At 50.3% G+C, this 23725-nt stretch overlaps 1 protein-coding gene across 1 annotated transcript in view; it reads left to right on the forward strand.

The window, feature by feature from the left end:
• Positions 1–23725, forward strand: part of LOC122258285 (uncharacterized) — a 190779-nt gene that overhangs the window by 114393 nt on the left and 52661 nt on the right. Inside the window, 19 exon segments of the mRNA XM_086536787.1 lie at positions 1023–1253; positions 1479–1994; positions 2140–3312; positions 3612–4559; positions 4661–6670; positions 6785–7456; positions 7611–7903; positions 8116–8224; positions 8404–8919; positions 9066–9139; positions 9141–9351; positions 9631–11445; positions 11644–11769; positions 13964–14743; positions 15227–16348; positions 18580–18723; positions 19772–19912; positions 22218–22286; positions 23309–23374. Coding sequence (XP_086392913.1) covers positions 1023–1253; positions 1479–1994; positions 2140–3312; positions 3612–4559; positions 4661–6670; positions 6785–7456; positions 7611–7903; positions 8116–8224; positions 8404–8919; positions 9066–9139; positions 9141–9351; positions 9631–11445; positions 11644–11769; positions 13964–14743; positions 15227–16348; positions 18580–18723; positions 19772–19912; positions 22218–22286; positions 23309–23374 — 11016 coding nt within the window.

The raw sequence follows: 23725 nt of genomic DNA on the forward strand, positions 1-23725 counted from the left end.
ATGGTAAAAGGGAAGACATTGATATTTGCATGGCGCGTCACGCTTGATATTTTTATTAGTAATAAAGAAAGAAAAGCATGTTGGGCAGATGACCCTAAATCGAAGTCTTTAATCTCGAGAGGTAAGTGTAGGTCAGCAGCGCTCAGCATTTCAATACTGACATCAGTATAATGCATCTGATTGTCAGCTTGCTTTTATTTTAACAAAAATTACGGAGCCAGCATGCCTTTGAACGCATTTATTATTATCATATAACATTCTTATTATATAGATATTGCATGAACTGCCTTATAACAACAATAACATCATTAACATTGCTTGATTACTAACTGTAGTGAATATTATCATCTCCAATTAACAAGATGATAAAAAAACAATTACCTGCATGAACAAACAAGTAAACAAAACTAACAATCTAACAAGCCAAAGCAAAGAAACCCCTGACCACCGTTGCCACAACCGAGTGAACTAACTAACCCTCTCGTCTCGCCGCTGTTTGTTGCATGCACAGACGTTAACGAGTGTCTTGGCTACCCGTTCCCTTGCGGTAAGAACGCCAAGTGTACCAACACAAGGGGGAATTACACCTGCACGTGCCCCGAGCCCCTTGGCGGTAACCCTGAAGTGGAGTGCGGTTAGTATTGATGCCATTGGCGAGAGAGAAGGGTTGGTAACACTGTTCGCCGCCTATGAACGCCTGTTTAGCATAAAAGTGATGATGTTCTAAAAAGTGATGTCCTAAGTGGATGAGATGAAATTGATTTTTAAATGTCTGTGTATTTTCATTTTAAGATATCTGTCCTCTTGATCTGAAGAAAGACTAAATTAAGAATTGATAACCGAGTAAGATATAATGATTGATACTAGAGATTCCAAGAATGATAAGCCAAGCACAATAAAATGTCTTCCCTTGCGAATGACTTAGCTAATCTTACTTTCTTCTCCTCTCCCCCCTCCCTCCCTCCCTCTCTCCCTCTCTCCCCTTCTACCCCCCCACCCCACTTCCCCCCACCCCCCCGCAGACGTGGACGAGTGCCGACGACCTGGAACGTGCGGACTGGGCGCCGTGTGCACCAATACCCTGGGCTCGTTCTCGTGCTCGTGCCCGCCGAACACCGTCGCCGACCCGGACCCGTTCACGCAGTGCCTGGACATCATGAAGTGCTCGAGCGACAACGACTGCCCCGGCAACGCGCTCTGCCTCGCCAACCAGTGCATGTGCCCCGAGCCTAACATCGGCGACGACTGCAGGCGTAAGTAGCGGCTTTCGATCGAATGGTCGTGTTGCAGCACTCTTGTTGGTGACCGATCCCTTGCCAGATTGTCTAGGTGTTCAGCTCTTGTTTGGTAGCCTCTTGATATCTCCCTCGCTGACGGGATGCTATCGGATTGATCATTATTGTTTCTTAGTTTGTTTGTATTTTTCTTTCTTTCTTTCTTAGTTCGTCCCTAATGATCTGGACTCGCTTCCCTTACAGACCCGTGCGAGGACGTTCGTTGCGGCCAGAACGCCGAGTGCAAGCTGATCAACGGGCAGCCCAAGTGCCTGTGCGCGCAGGGCTACTCCGGCAACCCCATTGGCGTGTTCGGCTGCACGGACCTGGACGAGTGCGTGAACAACCCATGCGGCAAGGGCGCGGTCTGTAGGAACGAGCCAGGCAAGTTCACGTGCGAGTGTCCGTCGGGCTTCGAGGGTGACGCGGCGCGCGAGGGCTGCATTGCCGTCAAGAGCCCCGACTGCAGCGCCTCCAGCCCATGCCCGACGGGGGAGCAGTGCGTCGAGGACAAGACTCTCGGCGCCAACGTGTGCGTGTGCCAGCGCGGCTACGTGCGCGACCCTCAGACAGGTAACTGCCGCGACATCAACGAGTGCCTGGAGACCTTGGGCGGCAAACTCGCCTGTGGCCTCAACGCCAACTGCAAGAATCTCCCCGGATCTTACGACTGCCAGTGTCCGCCTGGCTTCGTTGGAAACCCCTTCAGCCTCTGCGAAAGTAAGTAGCCAGCGTCTTGAGGTGTTCTTTGTTTGGTTTTCAAAATTATCCTTCTTGGCCTTTTTGTGTATTTACATTGTATATTACCGTCCTTTACTCTAAAATGCACAATTTTTTTGCAAATCACACGTTCCTCCTTCCCCAGAGTGCAACACGCTGGAGTGCACGTGCCTGCCCCCGTACCGAATCGTGGACGGAAACTGCGTGCTGGCCAACTGCTCGCTGGGCAACAAGTGTCCCGCGGGCGCCGAGTGCGTCACCATCCAAGGCGGACTCAGTTACTGCGCCTGCCCCGCCGGCTACACCACTCTCCCCGATGGCTCTTGCCAGGACGTCGACGAGTGTGTGGCGCGCCTCCCCGACGGCCGCCTGCCATGCGGTCCCGGTGCCGAATGCTTCAACCAGGTGGGCGGCTTCGAGTGCCGCTGCCCTCCCGACTCATCGGGAGACGCCTACACCACCGGCTGCTCGAAAGCCCAAGAGAAGTGCGCCAGCGACGCCGACTGCCTCGTGAACGAGCGTTGCGTCCAGCCGGGCAAGTGCGTGTGCCCACCGCCTTACTTCGTCGACAACCTGGACAACAACAGGTGCAAGAGCCCGTGTGAAGCTTTCTCATGCGGCATCAACAGCAAGTGCACGCCGTCAGACCCACCTCAGTGCATGTGCCAGCCAGGCTTCGTGGACAGGGGCCCTGCCGGCTGTGTGGACATCGATGAGTGCCGCGAAAACCCCTGCGGCCAGGGCGCCATCTGCATCAACGAGATTGGCACCTTCAAGTGCGAGTGTCCCCCTGGCACCGAAGGCGACCCCTTCATCGGCACCTGCAACCGAAGGGAGGAGGTCGAGTGCCGCTCTGACAACGACTGTCCCGGCGATCTCGCCTGCACCGACTCCGGCGAGTGCGTGAACCCGTGCGACGCCCTGCCGTGCGGCTCGAACGCGTACTGCGAGGCCGAGGACCACGCCGCCTGGTGCCGCTGCCACCCCGGGTACGCGGAGGGCCCGAACGGCGACTGCATCTCCATGTGCGAGGGCTTCCTGTGCGGCCCCAACTCGAACTGCATCGTGGCGCGTGACGGCCCCACCTGCAAGTGCGAGCCGGGCTTCAACGGCAACCCCTTCCCCGGCGGCCACTGCCTGCCCGACCAGTGCTCGGCGGCGAACCCGTGCCAGGACCCGCAGGTGTGCGTCAACGGCCGCTGCAAGGAGCGCTGCGAGGGCGTGGTCTGCGGCGTCGGCGCCAAATGCGACAAGAACACCAACAAGTGCGTCTGCCTGCCCTTCTTCCTCGGAGACCCTGACCTGCTCTGCGTGCCTCGTAAGTGCTGCTTTCCGTTCTTGCCTTTTGCAATACAAATAGAAAAAACAATATGTAAGATACGTAAAAGCTAGATAAGAAATGATTATGTATGTATATATATGAACATACACACACACACACACACACACACACACACACACACACACACACACACACACACACACACACACACACACACACACACACACACACACACACACACACACATACAAATACACATACACATACGCATACTCACACACCACTCACTGTGCAACCGCCCACATTGGTCGTTCTAACGTACTTCTTCCCCGCAGCGGTGACGCCGCCCCTGTGCACGCCCGGATGTGGCGCCAACGCCCACTGCGAGTACGGCGAGCCCAACAGGTGCGTCTGCAACACCGGCTACAGCGGGAACCCGTACGCGTCGTGCGCCTCCGAGGAGGACCAGAAGGCCGACTGCTCCACCACCAGGTGCGGCACCAGCGCCGAGTGCCGCCAGGGCGTGAACCGCGTCGACTGCGTGTGCCCCGTCGGCTACCAGGGTAACCCTTATGTCGAGTGCGTCGATGTCGACGAGTGCATCGGCAGCGCGTGCGGCATGAATGCAGTCTGCCTCAACACTCCCGGAAGCTTCGACTGCCGTTGCCATGAAGGCTTCATCGGCAACCCCTTCCAGATGTGCATGCCGGTTTCCGTCGGCTCGGAGTCGTGTCTGGAGAACCCCGCTGCCTGCCCCGACTCGCCTTGCGCCACCGTCGTGTGCGGCCCCAACGCCATTTGCAACGACGGTACCTGCACGTGCATTTTGGGATTCCAGGGCGATCCTACTGACCTTAGCGAAGGATGCCAGTCTGCAGGATGCCAGAACGATCTCTTCTGTGCTGACAATGAGATCTGCTTCTCCAGCAACGGACGCCGTACCTGCGTCGACGCCTGCAACAAAGTCGAGTGCGGCCCCAACGCCTTCTGTGTCGCGCAGGCCCATCGCTCGGCCTGCCTGTGCAAGGACAGCTACCAGGGTAACCCCAATGACCTCACTGCAGGTTGCCAGCCTGAGGACCGTGAGATCAAGTGCACCACCGACAACGACTGCAGCGCTGGCCAGGTGTGTCAGGTGGACGCCCAGGGCCTCAGGGCCTGCGTCGACCCCTGCTTCTCCTACAGCTGTGGCCAGAACGAGGTTTGCTACAGCCAGCAGGGACGCCCACTTTGCCGCTGCGAGGAAGGCTACCTGCGCAATCCTTCAACCAAGCAATGTCAGAGTAAGTATTGCCACGTGATTGTACTCGATGCAAGCAATATTATACTAATGAAGTTATATGTAACCGAGGTAACAAAAATAACCCTTTTTCTCTCTCTGCAGAACCTAACGTTCCCGACTGCCAAGATGACCGCCAGTGTCCGCTCTCGGATGCATGTCGGCCAGACGAGCTCGGCGTCCTCAAGTGCATGGATGTCTGTCAGGATGTCAACTGTCCCCTCCACTCCTCCTGCTTCGCTGTCAACCACCGCGGGCAGTGCCAGTGCGACCGAGGCTTCACAGGAAACCCCAATGACCGCAGCGGGTGCCGTCCAGTGCCCCGCGATGAATGCCTGTCTGACGCCCAGTGCTTGGAGACTGAGAAGTGCGAGACTCGAGGCAATGTGCGCAAGTGCATGTCTGTGTGCGACACCACTCGCTGCGGACCCAACGCTGTGTGTGTGGCCAACAACCACGCCGCGCAGTGCCAGTGCCCACCAGGCCTGTTTGCAGGCGACCCCAACGACCCTGTCAAGGGCTGCTCCTCTGTCGGCTGCATCATCAATGAAGACTGCCCAACAGACAAGGCTTGCAACAGACTTGACTTCACTTGCTTCGATGTCTGCTTCGATGCTTGTGGCGACAATGCCATCTGTCTTGCTGAGAACCATCGCTACAACTGCAAGTGTCCCCCAGGCTCGAGGCCAAACCCATCTGCCGAGATCGAGTGTGTGACCGTGAACTTGTGTGACCCCAACCCATGTCATGCTTCTGCCACGTGCTCACCTGTCGGAGGAAACTACCAGTGCTCCTGCCCCATCGGGATGGTCGGCGATCCTTACACGACCGGCTGCCACCCCGAGGGCATGTGTCCCAACGGAAATGATGACTGCCAGCTAGACAGTGTGTGCATCAATGGCCGCTGCGCCTCCCCCTGTGATCGAGCCTGTGGAGCCAATGCCCAGTGCAATGTCGTCAACAGGAAGCCCATCTGCACCTGCCCATCAGGATTCACCCCCAACCCGACCCCAGACAAGGGCTGCACCCGCGTGACATCTGCCTGTACCAATGATGCACAGTGCCAAGGAGGCGTGTGCCTGGACAGACAGTGCAAGGTGGTATGCCGTGACAACAGTGAATGTGCACAGGGCGAGAGATGCTACAACAACATGTGCATGGTCCCCTGCGTCTCGTCTTCACAGTGCCCCACCAACCAGGCATGTATCTCCGGCGTGTGTCTCCTCGGATGTCGTGGAAACACCGACTGCCCCACAGAGAACGCTTGTGTCAACAACAAATGTGATGACCCGTGCTCCAGACCCAACGCATGTGGCCCTAACGCTCAGTGCACTGTACAGAACCACTTGGCAGTGTGCCAGTGTCCTACCGGGTTCGTTCCAACGCCGACACCGCAGCAAGGATGCGTCCGCGTGCCTGTCACCTGCGCGTCCATCAATGAATGCGGTCCGAGCACCGTGTGTGACTTCGGTCTGTGCAAGCCTGTGTGCCAACAGAGCAAGGAATGCGCACAGGGTGAGAGCTGTTTCTCAGGAACGTGCCACAAGGTTTGCTTCGGCGATGGCAATTGCTTGCAGGGAGAGGTTTGCATTGAGGGCGCTTGTGTAGGCGGCTGCCGAGGCAACAGCGACTGTCGGGTCAACGAGGTGTGCCTTTCCAAGAAATGCATGTGCGCCAAGGGATACCTGCCAGGACCCAACGGTTGTGTTGACGTCGACGAGTGCCAGGATAGGCCGTGCCACCCGAGTGCCTCCTGCGTCAACGTCCCAGGCTCATACAAATGCACATGCCCAGCCGGCACCGTGGGCGACTCTTACCAGGCGCCAGGTTGCACCAAGCCAAACGAATGCAACAATGATGCTCAGTGCAATGGAGATCAAGCTTGTGAGAAGAACGATGAAGGCATCTTCAAGTGCGTCGCGCCCTGTGCATCAGCTGTGTGCGGCTCCAACGCTCGCTGCAAGGTGGTCAATCGCAAGCCTGTGTGCGAGTGCGAGGCCGGCCATTTCGGCGACCCCAACGACCTCTCCATCGGCTGTGTCAAGGGCGATTGCATCGTCAACGACGACTGTGCCTCCAACAAGCTGTGCGATCTCCTAAGCTACAAGTGCATCAGTAAGTACCGTGGTCTTCTGTAGAGAGCTCTGCTGGAATGATTTCAGTGTGGTTTATAACTATCATGCTCATGAGAATCCTCACTCATTATTTTTTCCTTGTCTTCTCCTGTAGATCCTTGTGACAGTGTGAACTGTGGTTTCGGGCGATGCCAGGCGGTGGATCACGCTGCCGTGTGCTACTGCGAACGAGGCTTCCAGACGGACTCATCCGGAGGCTGTGTGGATGTGGACGAATGCCGTGACACCCCGTGCCACCGCTCTGCCCTCTGCCGCAACGCCCTTGGCAGCTACTCGTGCGTTTGCCCAGAAGGCCAGGTGGGAGATCCCGTCGTGACGGGCTGCCGCAACCCCGGGGACTGCCTGGACGACAACGAATGCCCTGATGCCGCCACTTGCTTCCAGTCCAAATGCCGCAACCCGTGTGAGATCCCAGGTACCTGCGGCATCGGCGCCCAGTGCCAGACGGTAAACCATAAGGCCGTCTGCTCCTGCCCTCCCCGCACCACCGGCGACCCCCTGACCAGCTGCGTCGCCCTTGAGTGCCTCGGCCACAACGAATGCCCCTCTGACAAGTCATGCGTGAATAACAAGTGTGTGAACCCGTGTTCCATCCCTGGCGTGTGTGGCAAGAACGCCGAGTGCGTCCCTCGCGACCATCTGCAACAATGCTTCTGCAAGCCAGGATTCACCGGCGACGCCACACTTGGCTGCACAGACATCACCTACTGCCAGGTGGAGACGGACTGCCCCTCCGGCGAGCAGTGCAACGGCGGCGTCTGCCTGCGTAAGTTGTCATGTCACTCTTTTGATCTTATCTGCTGAAAATCATAAGGCAGGACAATGTAGTTTCTGTTGATATTATGGCCGAAAATGATAAGGTAAATAGTATAATTAGTATCTATATACTGACTATATGCCCCCCTCCCCCACCCCCACAGCCCGCTGTACCAGCAACCGCGAGTGCATCAGCGACCAGGTGTGCATCGAGGGCGCCTGCGTGCCCAAGTGCAGGTCCAGCACCGACTGCCCCGACCTGCAGGTGTGCCAGAACAACATCTGCGTGCCTGAGGTCAAGTGCCGCCAGAACGCCGACTGCAGCAGTGACGAGCAGTGCCGCACCAACCTTGTGGGCCAAGCGGAGTGCCGTGAAGTGTGCGACGGACTCACCCTCTGCGGACGCAACGCCGAGTGCGTGGCCATCGAGCACCAAGCCGTGTGCCAGTGTCCGCAGGTCAGTGCCCTTCTCTATAATCCGTACAGGCAGTCTAACTAAGAGTCTGTATTTTCGCTTGCTGATATTTAGCAAAGAGTAGAGAAATTAATTTATCGAGAACATTAAAAAAAGACGAAGGGAATAAGATAAAGAAACTTGAAGAAACGAAAGGGAAGATAATAAAAAAGATAGAACAAAATAGGCTTAATTCTTATCGTTCTCCGTCACAGGGCTACTTCGGAGACGCCACGGACGATCGCCAAGGTTGCCAGAAAATCGAGTGCGAGGTGGACCAGCAGTGCGCGCAGAACCAGCGCTGCGACAACTACATGTGCAAGAGTGAGTTTTGATTTAGCTATTTATATATTTTTTTTCTATTGTATCAACTAGTGTTGCATCTTTTCTGTATGTCGAAAGTGATTTGTAGCAGATATGTAGTAGTTGGTTGGTGAAAGGAATGAAATTTCAATGGGAGTGATTAACCATTTTAATGATTCTCTGCTTCCCCACATTTGCAGTTGCTTGTCGTGTGAACAACCAGTGCGGCGAGAACGCTCTGTGTCTCTCCGAGGGCCACAAGGCGGTCTGCTTCTGCCGCGAAGGATTCCAGGGCGACCCCCTCAGGGGATGCCAGCCCATCGACTTCTGCAGTAGCAGCCCCTGTGGCGAGGGAGCCAAGTGCCAGAACGTCCCCGGCAGCTACAAGTGCCTGTGTCCGCCCGGCACCGTGGGCGACGCCTACTCCGACGGGTGCTCGCCTCCCGTCATATGCCTGGTGAACGGCGACTGCCCTCAGTCTGCCTTCTGCGGCGAGGAGGACAACGTGCCCAAGTGCAAGGACGTGTGCGAGCGCGCAGAATGCGGCCCCAATGCCGAATGCGGCGCCGTCAACCACCGCGCCGTGTGCACCTGCAAGACCAGCTACGTGGGCGACCCCAACGACCGCGTCACCGGATGCCGCCCGTACCAAGCCACCTGCAGCCGCAACACCGACTGTCCGCCGCAGACCATCTGCGACGGAGGCCGATGCAGACGTGAGTCATAGCAGAGCCGTTTTGGGAAACCCCCTCTCGTCCTTTTGCCATGGATTATAAACAAATGCATAACCGTTTGCTTTTTCAGCATTATTTTTATCATGCCATCGAATTGATCCTCATCTCACCCTTTCTTCTCCCTGCAGCGCCGTGCCAGAGCGACCAGGAGTGTGGCCTGACCGAGGCCTGCGTCGGTGCAGCCAGTGCGACGTGGCCTGACGCGTGGAACTCCGTGTGGCCTCAACGCGAACGCTGCCGCCGGCCACGGGATTCAACGCGCGCAGACCGAGTGCTACAGGGTGCCCACCACCTGCCAGAGGAACAACGACTGCCCAGCCGGGTTCCTGTGCAAGGCCGGCGTCTGCGCCCCCGCCTGCTCCGGGGACAATGAGTGCGCGCTCAACGAGAAGTGCGTCGGCGGATCCTGCATCCGTAAGTGGTCGAACTGCGCTGACTCTGGGGGAGGGAGGGGGGGCACATACACACATACACATATACACACATACACATATACACATATATACATATATACATATATACATATACATACACACACACACACACACACACACACACACACACACACACACACACACACACACACACACACACACACACACACAAATATATCTACATATGTGTGTGTTTTGCGTATAGGTGTTTATATGTCTACATGGCACTGCAACTGACCGGCATCTCTCTCCTCAACAGTGACCTGCCGTCTGGACAACGACTGCTTCCTGGGCCACATCTGCCTGAACAACCTGTGCATGATCGGCTGCCGCGCCAACGAGGACTGCATGGCGAGCGAGGCGTGCCTGAACAACCGGTGCACGGACCCGTGCGGCTCTTCAGCCGTGTGCGGGGCCAACGCGCGCTGCTCCGTCGTGAACCACCGCGCGCAGTGCTCGTGCCCCGAGGGCTTCATCCCCAACCCGACACCCAACGTGGCCTGCGTCCGCACGCCCAGCACGTGCGCCATCAACTCCGACTGCGCCTCCGGCTTCGTATGCACGGCAGGCAACTGCTTGTCCATCTGCTCGTCCGACACCAGCTGCCTCGATAACGAGCGCTGTGTCAGCACCGTGTGCCGCCCCACCTGCCGCCGTGACGACGACTGCAGCTCCGGCGACATCTGCAACAACCTCATCTGCGTCGCCGGCTGCCGCGCCGACACCCAGTGCCCGTCCACGCATGCTTGCGTCAACAACAAGTGCATTGACTCGTGCGCGTCGCCCACCGCCTGCGGAGGCAACGCTCAATGCACCGTCGAGGCTCACCGTGTCAAGTGCGCGTGTCCAGACAACCTGGAGGGTGACCCCTACGTCAATTGCAGGCTGCCGGTCACGTCGTGCAGCGGCGACAGCAGCTGTCCGAGCGGCATGACGTGCTTCTTCGGCAAGTGTCGCCCCCTCTGCAAGAGTGACCAGGAATGCTTCAACAACGAGCGCTGTGTGGGAGGCGTGTGCAAGGAGATCTGCAGCTCCGACATCCAGTGCGGCACCGGCAACATCTGCGAGGGCCGCCTGTGCATCCTCGGCTGCCGCTCGGACTCGTCCTGCCCGTCAGACCAGTCATGCATCAACCGCCAATGCCGAGACCCGTGCCAGGGCGCCACCGCCTGTGGCACCTGTGCCCAGTGCCAGGTCGTCAACCACCGCGCGCAGTGTAGCTGCTCGCCAACCGCAGTGGGCGACCCCTTCATCGCCTGCACCACGCCCCCGCGCGCCTGCTCCTCCAACAACGACTGCGCCTTCCGCGGAATCTGCCAGTCCGGGTACTGCACCAAGCAGTGCTCGTCCTCCGACCAGTGCAACTGCGGGGAGACGTGCAGCGACGGCCACTGTCGCGCCCAGTGCAGCGAGGACGACGAATGCGCCCAGGGCTTCCTGTGCCGCTCGGGCGTGTGCGTCACCGGCTGCCGCGCCAACAGCGACTGCCCGCCCACGCAGGGCTGTGTCAACAGCGAGTGCCAAGACCCGTGCGACGACGCCTGCGGGGACAACACCTACTGCCGAGTGGCCAACCACCGGCCGCTGTGCTTCTGCAACAGCGGCTACCAGGGCGACCCCGTCAAGGGCTGCGAAGAGTACGAGTGCCTCAAAGATACCGACTGCGACCCCGAGCAAGTGTGCTTCAACCGCGAGTGCAAGAACCCATGCCTGCAGGACACGTGCGGCGTCAACGCGCGCTGCAGGGTGGACAGCCACAGCGTGGAGTGCTCGTGCCCGCCCAACTTCTACGGCAACCCACAGATCGAGTGCAAGAAGGAGGTCAACGAGTGCCTCAACAACCCGTGCGCCAACAACGCGCAGTGCACCAACACCGTCGGCAGCTTCATGTGCGCTTGCAACAACGGCTGCCAGGGAGACCCCTACCGCGCCGGCTGCCTGTGCCCGCAGGAGCAGGTGGACCCGTGTGCCCTCATCTCGTGCGGCCAGAACGCCCTCTGCCGCATCGTCACCCAGACGGAGGCCGAGTGCTACTGCCCCACCAGCCTGCCCAACGGCGACCCCCTCGTCAAGTGTGAGTATCGCCGACTCGGCAGACTAGCCCCTTCCACCTGCGCGCGAAACAAGACCCCAGTGAGAAATGAAACAAAATCTATTCCTCTCATTCTACCATTCCCCCCAGCGCGTATTTACTCACACGTACTTAGTCCTCCGATACATCACATTCCCCCTCCGTCTTCACCACCCCCCCTCTCTCCCCCCTCCCCAACAGGCACAGGAGACTGCCGCCAGACGGGATGTGGCACCGCGGCCTCGTGTCTCATCAACCGCGACGGAAGCTACGAGTGCCGGTGCCGCAGCGGGTGGAACGGCAACCCCTACGTCGAGTGCGCCCCTGGTGAGTACTGTGCCTTGGTTGCGTGGATTGGGAATTGGAGGTTGATGCTGTAGACTTGATTCGGGTTGATTGGAGTTGATTGGTTAGAAAGTCGGCAGTTGCTTGCGTGTTGTTAAGGCCAGTGTCGAAGGTTAGCACTGTTTTTTTTTCTTTCTTTTTTTCTTTTTTTTATTATCATTATAGAATTCATGTCTATTTCTTTGATTTACATTTGTCTTAACTGTCATTATTATTCATCTCATTTATCACCAGCAATTGTTATGATGATGATCCTTACCATCGCATTGTTACAATCACTCTTATCGCAGTCACCAATCAAAAACATTGGCCCTAATAACCAAAGTGTACTGATGTTTTGGGTGAATTTGATTGGTTCATAAATATAAGTTATAAGGAACTGCTGAAGGAATCGAAGTATGGGATTTTTATTTATTTATTTATTTTCTTTTTTTTTACGCGGTTTAGTTTTTTTTTTTCATTGTATTACTAAAGTTCTTTCTCATTCTTTTCTAATGATATCCCCAAAGTCAAAAACAAAAAAAAGATAAAATCTATATTTTCCCGATTTCCCAGTGTTAGTTTCAAAATGCTTCGATACCATTCTATAAAGCGGACATCCAGTAGTGCATTCAAAGTAGAGGTTGCAAAATCAGAACTAGGAAAGAAGAAAAAAAAAATAGTATGAATGAATATAATTAAATAAATATATATCTAAAAAAAAATAAGAAAGTCCAATCTTAAAGCCAATCTTCTTTTTTTTCAATTTTCTTTACGCCCCCCCCCCCTTTTTTATAAAAATCTCCCTTCTTTTTTTCCTTTTTTTTCCTACAAGCGACATTGCTCAGTGATGGAACTAAAATATCCTATCTCTCCTTCACTTGGGGTTAGAAAGGATGATATTTTTTTCCAGAAATGAGAGAAAACAGAGGCATGTTTTTTTTTATTCCATCGAAAAAAGAGAAAAAGAGGTTTGAAAAGAAAAAAATATATATATGTATGTAGAAATGTATGTATATATATGTGCGTGTGTGTGTGTATATATATATATATATGTATGAATGTATATATATGTATATATATATGTATATATATATATATGTATTCATATGTATATATACATACATACATATATATATATCTATATATATATTCACATATATATATATATATATATAGATAGATAGATAGATAGATAGATAGATAGATAGATAGATAGATAGATATATAGATATATAGATATATGGATATTTACACCACGAAAGATGGAAATGAGGAAGAGAGAGAAAGAATGGAAAAAGACAAGAATGTAGGAGGATCTCGTTTTCTCCCGAGCGTTCGCATCGCTGAATATGTCGCCCGTTTCCCATTTTCTCTCTTTCATATTCTCTCCCCCCACCCAACCTCCCCCCCCCCCTTCTTGTAAGTGCACCCTGATTTCACACTCTTTGGATCCTTCGGCGCCGAGACACAGGAAGTAAGAGGCGCCCCTGAGTCGCCCTGTGCGGCAGTCAAACAGCTTCTCCCACTCACTCAAACATCTGTTGAACATCTGCCTTTTTTTGTGTCCTCGTCCTCAACTTACTACTACTACTACTACTACTACAACTACTACTACTGTTACTACTGTTACTACCTACTATTGATTTCCCCCCCTTTTTTGTGTCCCCGTGTTGTGTTGGTCCGCCTAACCTCTACTCCCCCCAAAAAAAAATACTTTATTTGTTTTCCTCTATCAACTTGAGACACCTAAGAACACTCTACCCCTAATTTTGCAGCCTAACCGCAAAGTAGCATGTGTGTTGTCCGGAAATTAGTTGCCGCATTTGTGTGTCATTAAAACCACAAAACATAAAAAGACAAAAGAGATTAATGTTCCTAGTTCATACAAAATAATCCCGGTGTGTGCACACGGATGTTAGACTTCGGTTTTCATGTTCAGGTTGAAGGTGATATATACAAGCTGTAAGTAATGAGTACATGTTAGGCCGCATTAACGAGATACACAGAGTGCACACAGAAAGTATATATAACAAGTGTAACCATGTAACAGCAGCTCACTTGCATTTGTCTGTAGCTCTGAAGGCGGTGGAGGCCCGGAGGCCGAGCCGGAGCAACCCGGCCTCGGCTGAGCCTCGGCTCCCTGGCCTCCACCGCACGTGTGCATGCTCACCCGCCCTTCCCTCTCTCACACTAGATACTCAGTGCACGCTTGACACAGACTGCCCGCCCACTCAGGCATGTATAAGTGGACAGTGTAAGGACCCCTGCACGGTGCGGGGGGCGTGCGGCGAGCGCGCACTCTGCCAGACCGTGGCGCACGCGGCGCAGTGTTCTTGCCCGCAGTGCTATGTAGGCCGCCCCAAGGTGGCCTGCAGGCCCGACCCCGCCTGTGATGTTAGTCCCAAGGAACCCCCCAAAATCATTGGCTGTCGGGGCAACTCTGAGTGTCCCGACACTCAGGCTTGCGATCGAGCCCTGTCTCAGTGCTATGACCCCTGTGTCCGTGGAGGGTCGTTGTGTGAAGCCAATAAGATGTGTGAAGTCAGGAAGCACGAGCCCACTTGCATATGTAAACATGGCTTTGTCATAAATTCAGTGGGCGAGTTTGTCTGTGCGACAGGGCCCATAGAATGCCGGGCGAACGACGAGTGCGCGAGCAACCTGGCCTGCGTCAACAACAAGTGTGTGAACCCGTGCTCGGTGGGTCAGCCCTGCCCGCCCACCAAGCAGTGTGACGTGCTCAACCACCAGCCCGTGTGCATCTGCGTGAAGGACTGCAACCCCTCGGTCACCATCTGTCTCCGTGACGAGGGATGCGGCCCCACGGAGGCGTGCGTGTCCTACCAATGCGTGGACCCCTGCGCCTCGCACGCCTGCCCCGGCGACACGCCATGCTACGTGGAGGACCACAAGCCACTCTGTAAATTCTGCCCACCCGGCTTTACCATTGACCCTGAGTTTGGATGCATTAAAGGTAAACACTTCGCCCAGTGTTCGCGGCCATGATGCTAATATTGTATTAACTCGACTGAACGGTGATGGAGAGATAGTGGCACGTAGTTCTTGTGTTAGTCAGCCACGTCGACTAATGTCTGACAGAGTAGACTAATGAATTATATACTCACGTACCAGTCTTGTTTGCTAATATTTCCAATTGTTAGAATTAATCAAGAGAATGTTCACTTGCAAGTCAACTTATCTAATTAACACAGCAAGTTCGATTTACAGTCTTTTATCTCCAGTATGAACATTCAGAATAGATACATAATACGAAAACAACAAAGACCCTCTACTCTCAGTAAGTAAGAATCCACAAAGAATCTCTTAGACAAGGACTGACAAGGGACCTTAGCTCTTCATTTTATACTGTGCCAGGACATGTCATCATGAAACATAAATGGCTCTCTATTTTTTTTTTATTACCACTCTCTTATTTCATTTCCATATTTTGCAACAGACACCGATACTACCTCTCCCTCCACCCCAACCACCACCACCCGGACGCCGTGCCGCAGTGACGCTGACTGCGGCACCACAAAACATATATGTCTCCAAGGACAATGCACAAACCCCTGCCTGGTCGCCTGTGGGATACGTGACTGTTCCATCAGTATTGGCACTCAAAACGAAGTCAAAATCAATTGTCACGACACTTCAAAGACCACAGAACCCACTACCACACCCCCTGCTGACATCGGCAAAACCCTCAACCCCAAAGAACCCACTAACACGGTTGGGTTCTTCACAGACAAACCCCCAGCGACCGATCGTCCACAAACACCTTTCGGATTTTCCACAACCCTCTCCTCTGTCTCTCCAAGCGTCACACCTTCCGTCACATTCACCACACCTCGGGAACCCTCTGTCACACCCCTGGTCCCTTCCTCTCACAAAACCACTCGGAGGCCGATTAAAGGTCCCACTCGACGACCGCCCAAGATCAACACGCCTCGGCCACGACCTCGACCTCCCTTCGGCGTCGAGGTCACGACCAGGCGACCTCCTCCCTTTTTCACGACGCCGCGAACTCAGCCTTTCACACCGGCGGTTCCCGAGGAAAGGCCCTCGCCCTTCCCGGAGCTGCCGACACACACCACGCCCGCACAGACGCGTGTGACGACGCCCAGAACTCGTCCCTCCACAGAGGACACCACCACACACCAACCCCCCACGACGCTCCGGCCGCGCCCCTTTACACCGACTACAAAGCGGCCGAGAATAACCATTAAAAGACCCCTGTTCCCGAAGACAAGTCCCAAACCTCCCACACAAACAGACACCCCGCACACCATCCCCCCCTTCCGTTTCACTCCCAAAACACCCGTCACCCCCGGTCCCCTGGAACCCGCCCCCAACACCACCCCCAGTTCCTCGGTGCCCAAGACCCTGGCGCCCGGACCCAAGACGTGCACCAGCAGCGTCGAGTGCCCAAGGAACCTGGCCTGCCTCCAGAACAAATGCACAGACCCGTGCAAGATGTCTAGTCCGTGTGGTAGTGGGTTCACGTGTCAGGTGATCAGTAACAGACTAACATGTCAGTGTCCCACGGGGCCAGCGTTAGGCTCACGATGCCCCGAAGGTAATAATCATTTCTCTCTCCCAAAATATGAGAACAAAAAACAGGCAAACAACCCCTTTTGTGTTGTTGTTGCTGTTGTTTTTATGACTCATTTTAGCTTACGCCCGCTTCCGGGTCGGCGGGAATCGTATTCTCCCGGTGACGAATTCTCCATCAGCATCTAGAGTCCTACTAAAACGAGAAAAAAAAAACGGGAAAAAAGGAAAACTAATCAAAGACATTCTGACATATAACATCTTCCTTTTTTTCTATTCATTATGGTCTTAACACTCATATTTTTATTTATGGGCTCAAGATGCTGGTTCAGAAAGTTGTCCGTTCTTCCTCCCTTCAGAAGCTTTTTGGAAATCTGTAGATATTTGTAATCCCTGAACACACTGTTCGATTGGTTATATAAACAATGGCGGAGTCAGTCACTGTGAACGTTATATGATCAGTTTATACCCGAGGATTCTGTTCTGAATTCCTCACAGCTTTTTTTTTTTTTTAATCCCCTTTTTTTTAGTATCAAATTCCTCAAAATAACTGTTGGTCCGCCATTGTCGGTGCATTTATTGAAAAAAAAAATTGATCGCTTGGTCGGGGTATCCCCTCTCCCTTCCCTCCCCTCCCCTCCCCTCCAGATCCTCCCAGAATAACACTTATAAAGACTCCTATACAATCCTTTTATAAAAGAACACTTTACCCTGTATTATATGGTGTTGTGAGCGCGTGTGGTATTACTTGTGTGGTTCTATCGGCCTTCTGAGTCTGTCCTGCTACTACGTGACGTCATCTTCTACCCATTTTCTCCTAACTCGTTTTCTTGGCCTCGGACGATATTGGGGAAACTGCACTAAAAATATGAACGGTGCTTCCCACTCTTCTGAATTCATGAGTGCTTGGTGTACTGTTGTCCTAACCTTAATGTAATCTGTCCTTGCTCTCTAATATTAGTCGATATTTTTTTTTCTGCTGAATATGCTGCGCTTTTTGTCTGAAATGCTTTATTAACCCAAGTGAAGGATGGAAAGTGCTTCACCCACGCAAAGAAAAAAAAGTCTTCAGGCTTTTTTGTCTCGAAAATCTGTGATGTAATGCCTTGGTTGTGCTCTAACACGTATGAAACACGCCTGAACTGAATTTGTTTTGTTTTTGTTTGTTTTTTTATTTGTTTTAACCACTGTATTGTGCGTCCTGTGTGCTTTTATGTGTACCACTTAATAACAAAAAAAAAAAAATCTTTTTTGTGATGTTCCCATTAACACATGCGAGTTTTTTTGTTTTTCCTTTGCATGCGTTTGTTTGTTCGTTCTAGTTATCGCCCAGCATGCAGTTGTGGATGTTGCATTGTGTGCTTGCATTAACTGCATTGTGTTCGTGCATTTTGTTTGCGTCTTGTGCATTTTGTTTTTGTTTTGTTTGTTATTAACCATATGTGTCTTTTTTACAGGGCAAACTCATATATACACAGAGAGAGTTATATTCCATTTCAGGAAAGAAATACATAACATCTATTAATTTGCAACATGCACCAAACTACAAATAACATAGATTATATATTCACATCTCTGACGAAAAGAATTACTGATATATCATTAACAATCTACTCATAGACTGAATTATTAATTCACAGAAAATTAATTGACCGAAAATCTACTCACCAACTATTAACTCATATTTTTTGTGTGCATTTAATTGATTGATCTCAAGTTGTTCATTTTTCCTCCAGAATTCAGGACTTTTTTTTGTTTTGTTTTTGTCTTTATAAAACGTTCCTTAAGACAAAGGCGCGTCCATAAACTCATCGGATGGAAAGCAAAATTTATTCCCAAATTTTTTACCTCGAAGAATATGTGTATATATGAAGATATGAATGTTTTGTTTTTGTTATTAGTTTTGTGTTGAATATACTCTGGCTCGGACATAGAAGCAAGATGAAGAGAGAATTAAAAAAAAAAAAAAAAAAAAAAAAAAAAAAAAAAAAAAAAATATATATATATATATATATATATATATATATATATATATATATATATATAATTCGGAAAAAAACATCTCGATCTGTGATTATATATATAGTTCCCATTCGCATTTCCACCATCTGATCACTATTCATAAAAAAAAACTAAATAGATAAATAGATAAATAAATAAAAGACTCATCTTGCCTCTAGCGAAGTCCCACCCACCCACCCGCCGCCGACCACATGTAAAACATTTCCCTTCTCTTCCGCGCCCTTTGTCGAATAGCTACGGCATGCAGTGACGATCTCGGATGCCCGAAGAACCAGGCATGCATCAACGACAAGTGCCTGAACCCCTGCGTGGCGCGCAACCCGTGCAATGCCAAGGAGGATTGCAAGGTGCAAAACCAGAGAGCCACGTGTGTCGCAGGTGAGTACGGTTAACGGGCAGGGCTGGGCAGGGAGGGGAAGGGAAGGGAGGGTATAAGAGAAAGGGAGGGAAATGAAGGGTATAAAGAGGGAGAGGGAAGAGGGATAGTAAAGGAGGAGAGAAAGATGTGAATAGAGACTTAAGCAAACAATACACTTGTTTCTTAATTAAGTAGTAATTTTGATCACATATTTCCTCTTGCGGAATTTTATTGGTGTAAAAAAAAAAAAATATTCACATCTTTCGCCCTCAGTGCATGGGATAAAAATTGCGTTTTTCTTTCTTACTTATTTTTTGCCTTCCGTTTATTATCCTTTTATTTCTTTTCTTAAGATCTTGTAGATATATATATATTTTTTCTGATGGGAATACATCTATGGTCCTTCTTTTAGTCTTATGATGGTGGTTTTGTATTGTTGTTTTTTCTGTAAATCATGTTTTTTTGGGTAATGGTATTTTCCTGTTTTTTTCCCACCCTCTGTCACTCTGTTCTTCGTTTCAAAAGAGGAAAATGAACGTTGTTTTCCTTATTTTTGTAAATAGAGTGCGCTGGTTTTTACCCCCCCCCCCCCTATGAACAGCTTAAAGAAACAGTTATTGCGAAAAAATAATGAAAATTAGGGAATGAAAAAAAAAAACAATATTGAAGGTTCTATATATCTCTTCCAACCCCTTCGTCACTCCCCTAATCCTTTCATACCAATTCCCTATTTCCCCCTCGCCTTCTCCCCCTTTTCCTCCTCACCCACCCATCCACACCCTATTCCGCACCAATACCCATTCTTCCCCACTCCCTTCCTCCCTTTGTCTCCCCACTCATTCCCTATATCCCCCTATCCCTTCCCCCCATCCACCCCTATATCCCCCTCTCCCTTCCCCCCATTTCCCCCCACCCATTCCCTAAAACCCCTTCTCCCTTCCCCCCACACACTCCTCCTCCTCACTCTCCCCCCACCCATTCCCTATTTCCCCTTTCTCCCTTCCCCCCATCCACCCCTATATCCTCCTCTCCCACCCCCCCTCTCCTCCCCACCCACCCCACCCACAGTCGGCTGCCGCAGCAACACGGACTGCCCAAGCGACGAAGCGTGTGTGAACAAGGAGTGTGTCTCCCCGTGTGAAGTCAACGACCCTTGCGTGTTCAGCGAGAGATGCGAAGTGAGAGATCACATCCCCTTCTGCATCTCAGGTACTTCGCCCTTCCCTTCATCCCTTCTCTCCCTCACCCCCTATATACCCCCCCACACCCCACTCCCCATCCCCCCCCCTCCCTGTCGTATTTTCCCCGGTAAGACTGACAGAAATGACGATGAAGTTGTCGTGTGAAAGACGCAAGATTCCCGAGCGACTTGTAATAACTCCGTATATAATCCAAACGCGTTTACGAGGACGTGTGTTTTTTTTAATTACATAACCCGTAATTATTAACTCATAATCCCATCATTATCGGAGACGGTGGTGATGTTGTACTAAATGTTTCTGATCGCTGCACATCGAAGCCAAAGCTTGAAGATGGTGCAGTTTAATCCCCCTATTCTTTAAGGCAACTAGCTTCTCGATTTTTATTTATTTATTTAGATACACTAACTGATTAACCAGCAAAAAAAAAAAAAAAAAAAAAAAAAAAAAAAATCCCCAATAGCGTTATCTCCTCTTTAATCGTAATCTCTAACTTCAACTTCTTATCTAAACTTCCTTTTCTCAGTTAAAGATCCTGTTCATCTTTCCGATAAGATGAGATCCAACGATACCTAATCTCTCAGCATCCTAATCTTGACCTTTTTGCTTCCACCACTACTAATTCTTTTTCTTTTTTTATTTTTTTTGGGGGGTGCATGTAGGATCTCTTTTGCATTGCTCAAGATCCATTTATATAACCTATTGCTTGCATGTGTTCCTTCCGGATGGTAAGTCGCCCTTGAGGTACAGAACCTCCAGTACCTCGACGTTTCATTGTGACAATGACTTTGTGTTGTTCCATTTCATTGACGCCTTCAGCCTCTAGATATAGTTCATCAAAGAGGTGATCGTACCGTGACTGATATCAGTTGCACCGACTGCGAATTCTGAATCACGGGAAAACGAGGGATTCTTAGATTCTTAGATTCTTAGATTCTTAGATTCTTAGATTCTTAGATTCTTAGATTCTTAGATTTCTTGGGAGTTGATTCCCAGATTCTCTGAGTGTTGATTGGCTAGATGTCACGTAACTTCGTGCTCTGTGATTCGTCAGCATTCGCGGTTGGTTCTAGACGACACGCAATATGCATTTGTAGAATTAACATAGCAGGACGCAATCCTCTGTCCTCTTGGGGAAAACGTGACGAGTCGCTCTGCGCTGCTCTGACGTTTCGCAACCGTCGAGTCCTCTCTCTGCAACATCGAAATTGATCTGAGAAGCCATGCAGTCTTAGCAAGTTAGAATCCATGACAACTTTGATTCCGATGAAGAAGGGGCATATCTATATAAATATTAGTAGTAGTCAGATCCATGGCAGTTTTAGTTCCCATGATTACTGTTCCGAGAGAGACGCGAAGGCAGGACAGAGGACGCCTGACTTGAGCTGGCTTGACGCTTGTGCCGAACAGACTACGAGTGCCGACGTGACGCGGACTGCCCGTGGAACGAGGCTTGTTTCTCGGGCCACTGCATGAACCCTTGCATCATGACGGAGGCGTGTGGTCTGGGTGCCGACTGCCGCCCGCTGCTGCACCGCCCGCGCTGCTCGTGCCCCCCAGGCTACACGGGCGACCCCAAAGTGCGGTGCACGCCCGTCACCACGCCCAAAACGCCCACAGGTAACATAGTCTATCGGCGCTTACACCACAACACAGCACACACCGGGATCGTGGCAAAGCAGTTATCCTAGATTCTTTCTGGGTTTGAGTCTTAAACTCTTTTTTTTATTGTCACTACTAGAATATTATGGTCACTTAGACAGTTTAGAATTGTGATAATCAAGCACACTTAAAGAAAAGCGTAATACACTTGTACAGAACTTTAGAAAAGTATTATCTCACATTACACTCTCCTAAACAACCGTAGTTATCCCCCTTACTAGCAGCACTGTATAGATAGAAAAAAAAAAAAAAAATAGCCAAAGAACATTAACATCACACCAACATCACACTGACGATCATTATACATCGTCATACTCAGCAGCCCGCAGAAGTAAAGCTTATAACACCCTGACAGCTTCCTAACGGACCTGACTTTCAGCTTTTTCGTGTCACTCTTGACTGACTTGTCTACCCTTTTTTTTTGTATCACTTGACTGCCTACCTTTTGTATTTACTATCGTTATATGTTTTCTTTTTTAAGCAGGTGATGTATTTTCACTTTTCGGTTTGTTTTTATTTGGAATATTTCTCTCTTTTAAATTCAACTCTATCGAGCCTTCGGAAGAAGAAAAAAAAACTTGGAACATGAAATACATAAATACATTGCGCAACAAAACACACACACACTGCAACTAAGCCATTGTTCATTGCAGAATGCACATGCTCGACCAACAACGATTGCCCCGCATCATTCACATGTGACGGATGCACTTGCAAGCCACGTAAGTATCATTTACATCTCCCGTGTCTGTCTGTCTATCTGTCTGTCTATTTGTCTGTCTTCCTCGGTGCATGTCTGTCCTAGAGTCTCCCTGCGTCTGTCTGTTTACATGGCAGCCAACTTGTCAATCAACCGTCTCTTGTCCCTCTGTCCTTTTTCCATAATGTGTATGTTTGCGTGTATGTCTGATTTTGTCTTTTGTTCTTTCGGTGTTTCGTAGGAAATGTCATTCATGATTAATTATCTAATTCCTTTTTTTATTTGGTTTATAGTATTTTGGTTTCTTTATATCGAGAGATTAAAACTTTCCAGGTATTTACAGATGAGTGATTCTTGATATTTCTTTATGGTATTTGGGGGTAATTTCAATGGGTCTATATTTCCACTATAGCTTCATATTCGCCTTTTTCAGTTATGTAAATTTGGTAACTGGTATTATGATAAAAATGTTGATGGATTAACTCTTTTTTTTTTGTCACATGAGTCATTAGTTTTTATTTAATCATTATTGAACTAACATTCAGATCATAACAGACTTGGTAACGAGTTTCTTTAACACGCCAATCATATGTAAATATTTTCCACAATCTAACGCATATTCACTCAAAGATGACCTCAAGAATTTGCAAATGGCTTTCATTTTCTGATATAACATTATTTTTTTCTCTTCTCTTACAACTTTCTTCTCCTTCGTGATCACCCGGTGTTGCTGATGTCGCCGCTTCTTCCACAACCTCGTAAGTTATTAACCTCATATTTGTGAGGTTGTGAGAGAGGGTTTTAACAGTAGCCATAACACTTAATAATTTTGCCCTTTTTTTTAACTCAGTATTTTGTATTCATTTCTTTGATGATTTTAGATGTATATATATCCCACCTGTTTGATATAAGACTTCCGGCGTTTTGCTTTTGTTAATTCACACGCCATTTCTTTTACCACCCTCGTTTTCTGTTGCTCTCTTACTCACCGTTTTCTTTTTCGTTTCTTTCCCGTTTTCTCTCGTGTAGAATTCTCGGATGTAGTGGGTTGCGATCCCCCTTGCCAGAACGACGAGGAATGCGACGAGGTGGAGCTAATCTGCAAACCAGGTAGGTCACGAACTCGTCCCTTTCATGACCCAGGGTGACCTGGCGTCCAATTCGCAGTCAGCGAAACCATCTCATCACCCTCATTCGTCTGTAGGTCAAGAACCCCGTTTGGCAAGAGTGACGTTCTTTGAATTTCTAAAAAAAAAAAAAGACGAAGCTCTCGTAACGGCTGGCTCTTATCTCTGCCGAATGAGGGTGTTTTTGGAAGGTTGCTGACGTCATCGATAGGGCTCATATATCAGCCATATGTTTAAACTCCTGTGAACGAATCCTTTAACTGCTACTACTACTGCTAGCTGTGTATTGGGTATCGGATGGTGTGTGGATCGGCCTGCTGGTTATCGCGTAGCT

Source organism: Penaeus japonicus, unplaced genomic scaffold, assembly GCF_977035675.1.
Source record: "Penaeus japonicus unplaced genomic scaffold, GWHDUDI00000001_assembly GWHDUDI00000005, whole genome shotgun sequence".
NCBI classification, from domain to species: domain Eukaryota; kingdom Metazoa; phylum Arthropoda; class Malacostraca; order Decapoda; family Penaeidae; genus Penaeus; species Penaeus japonicus.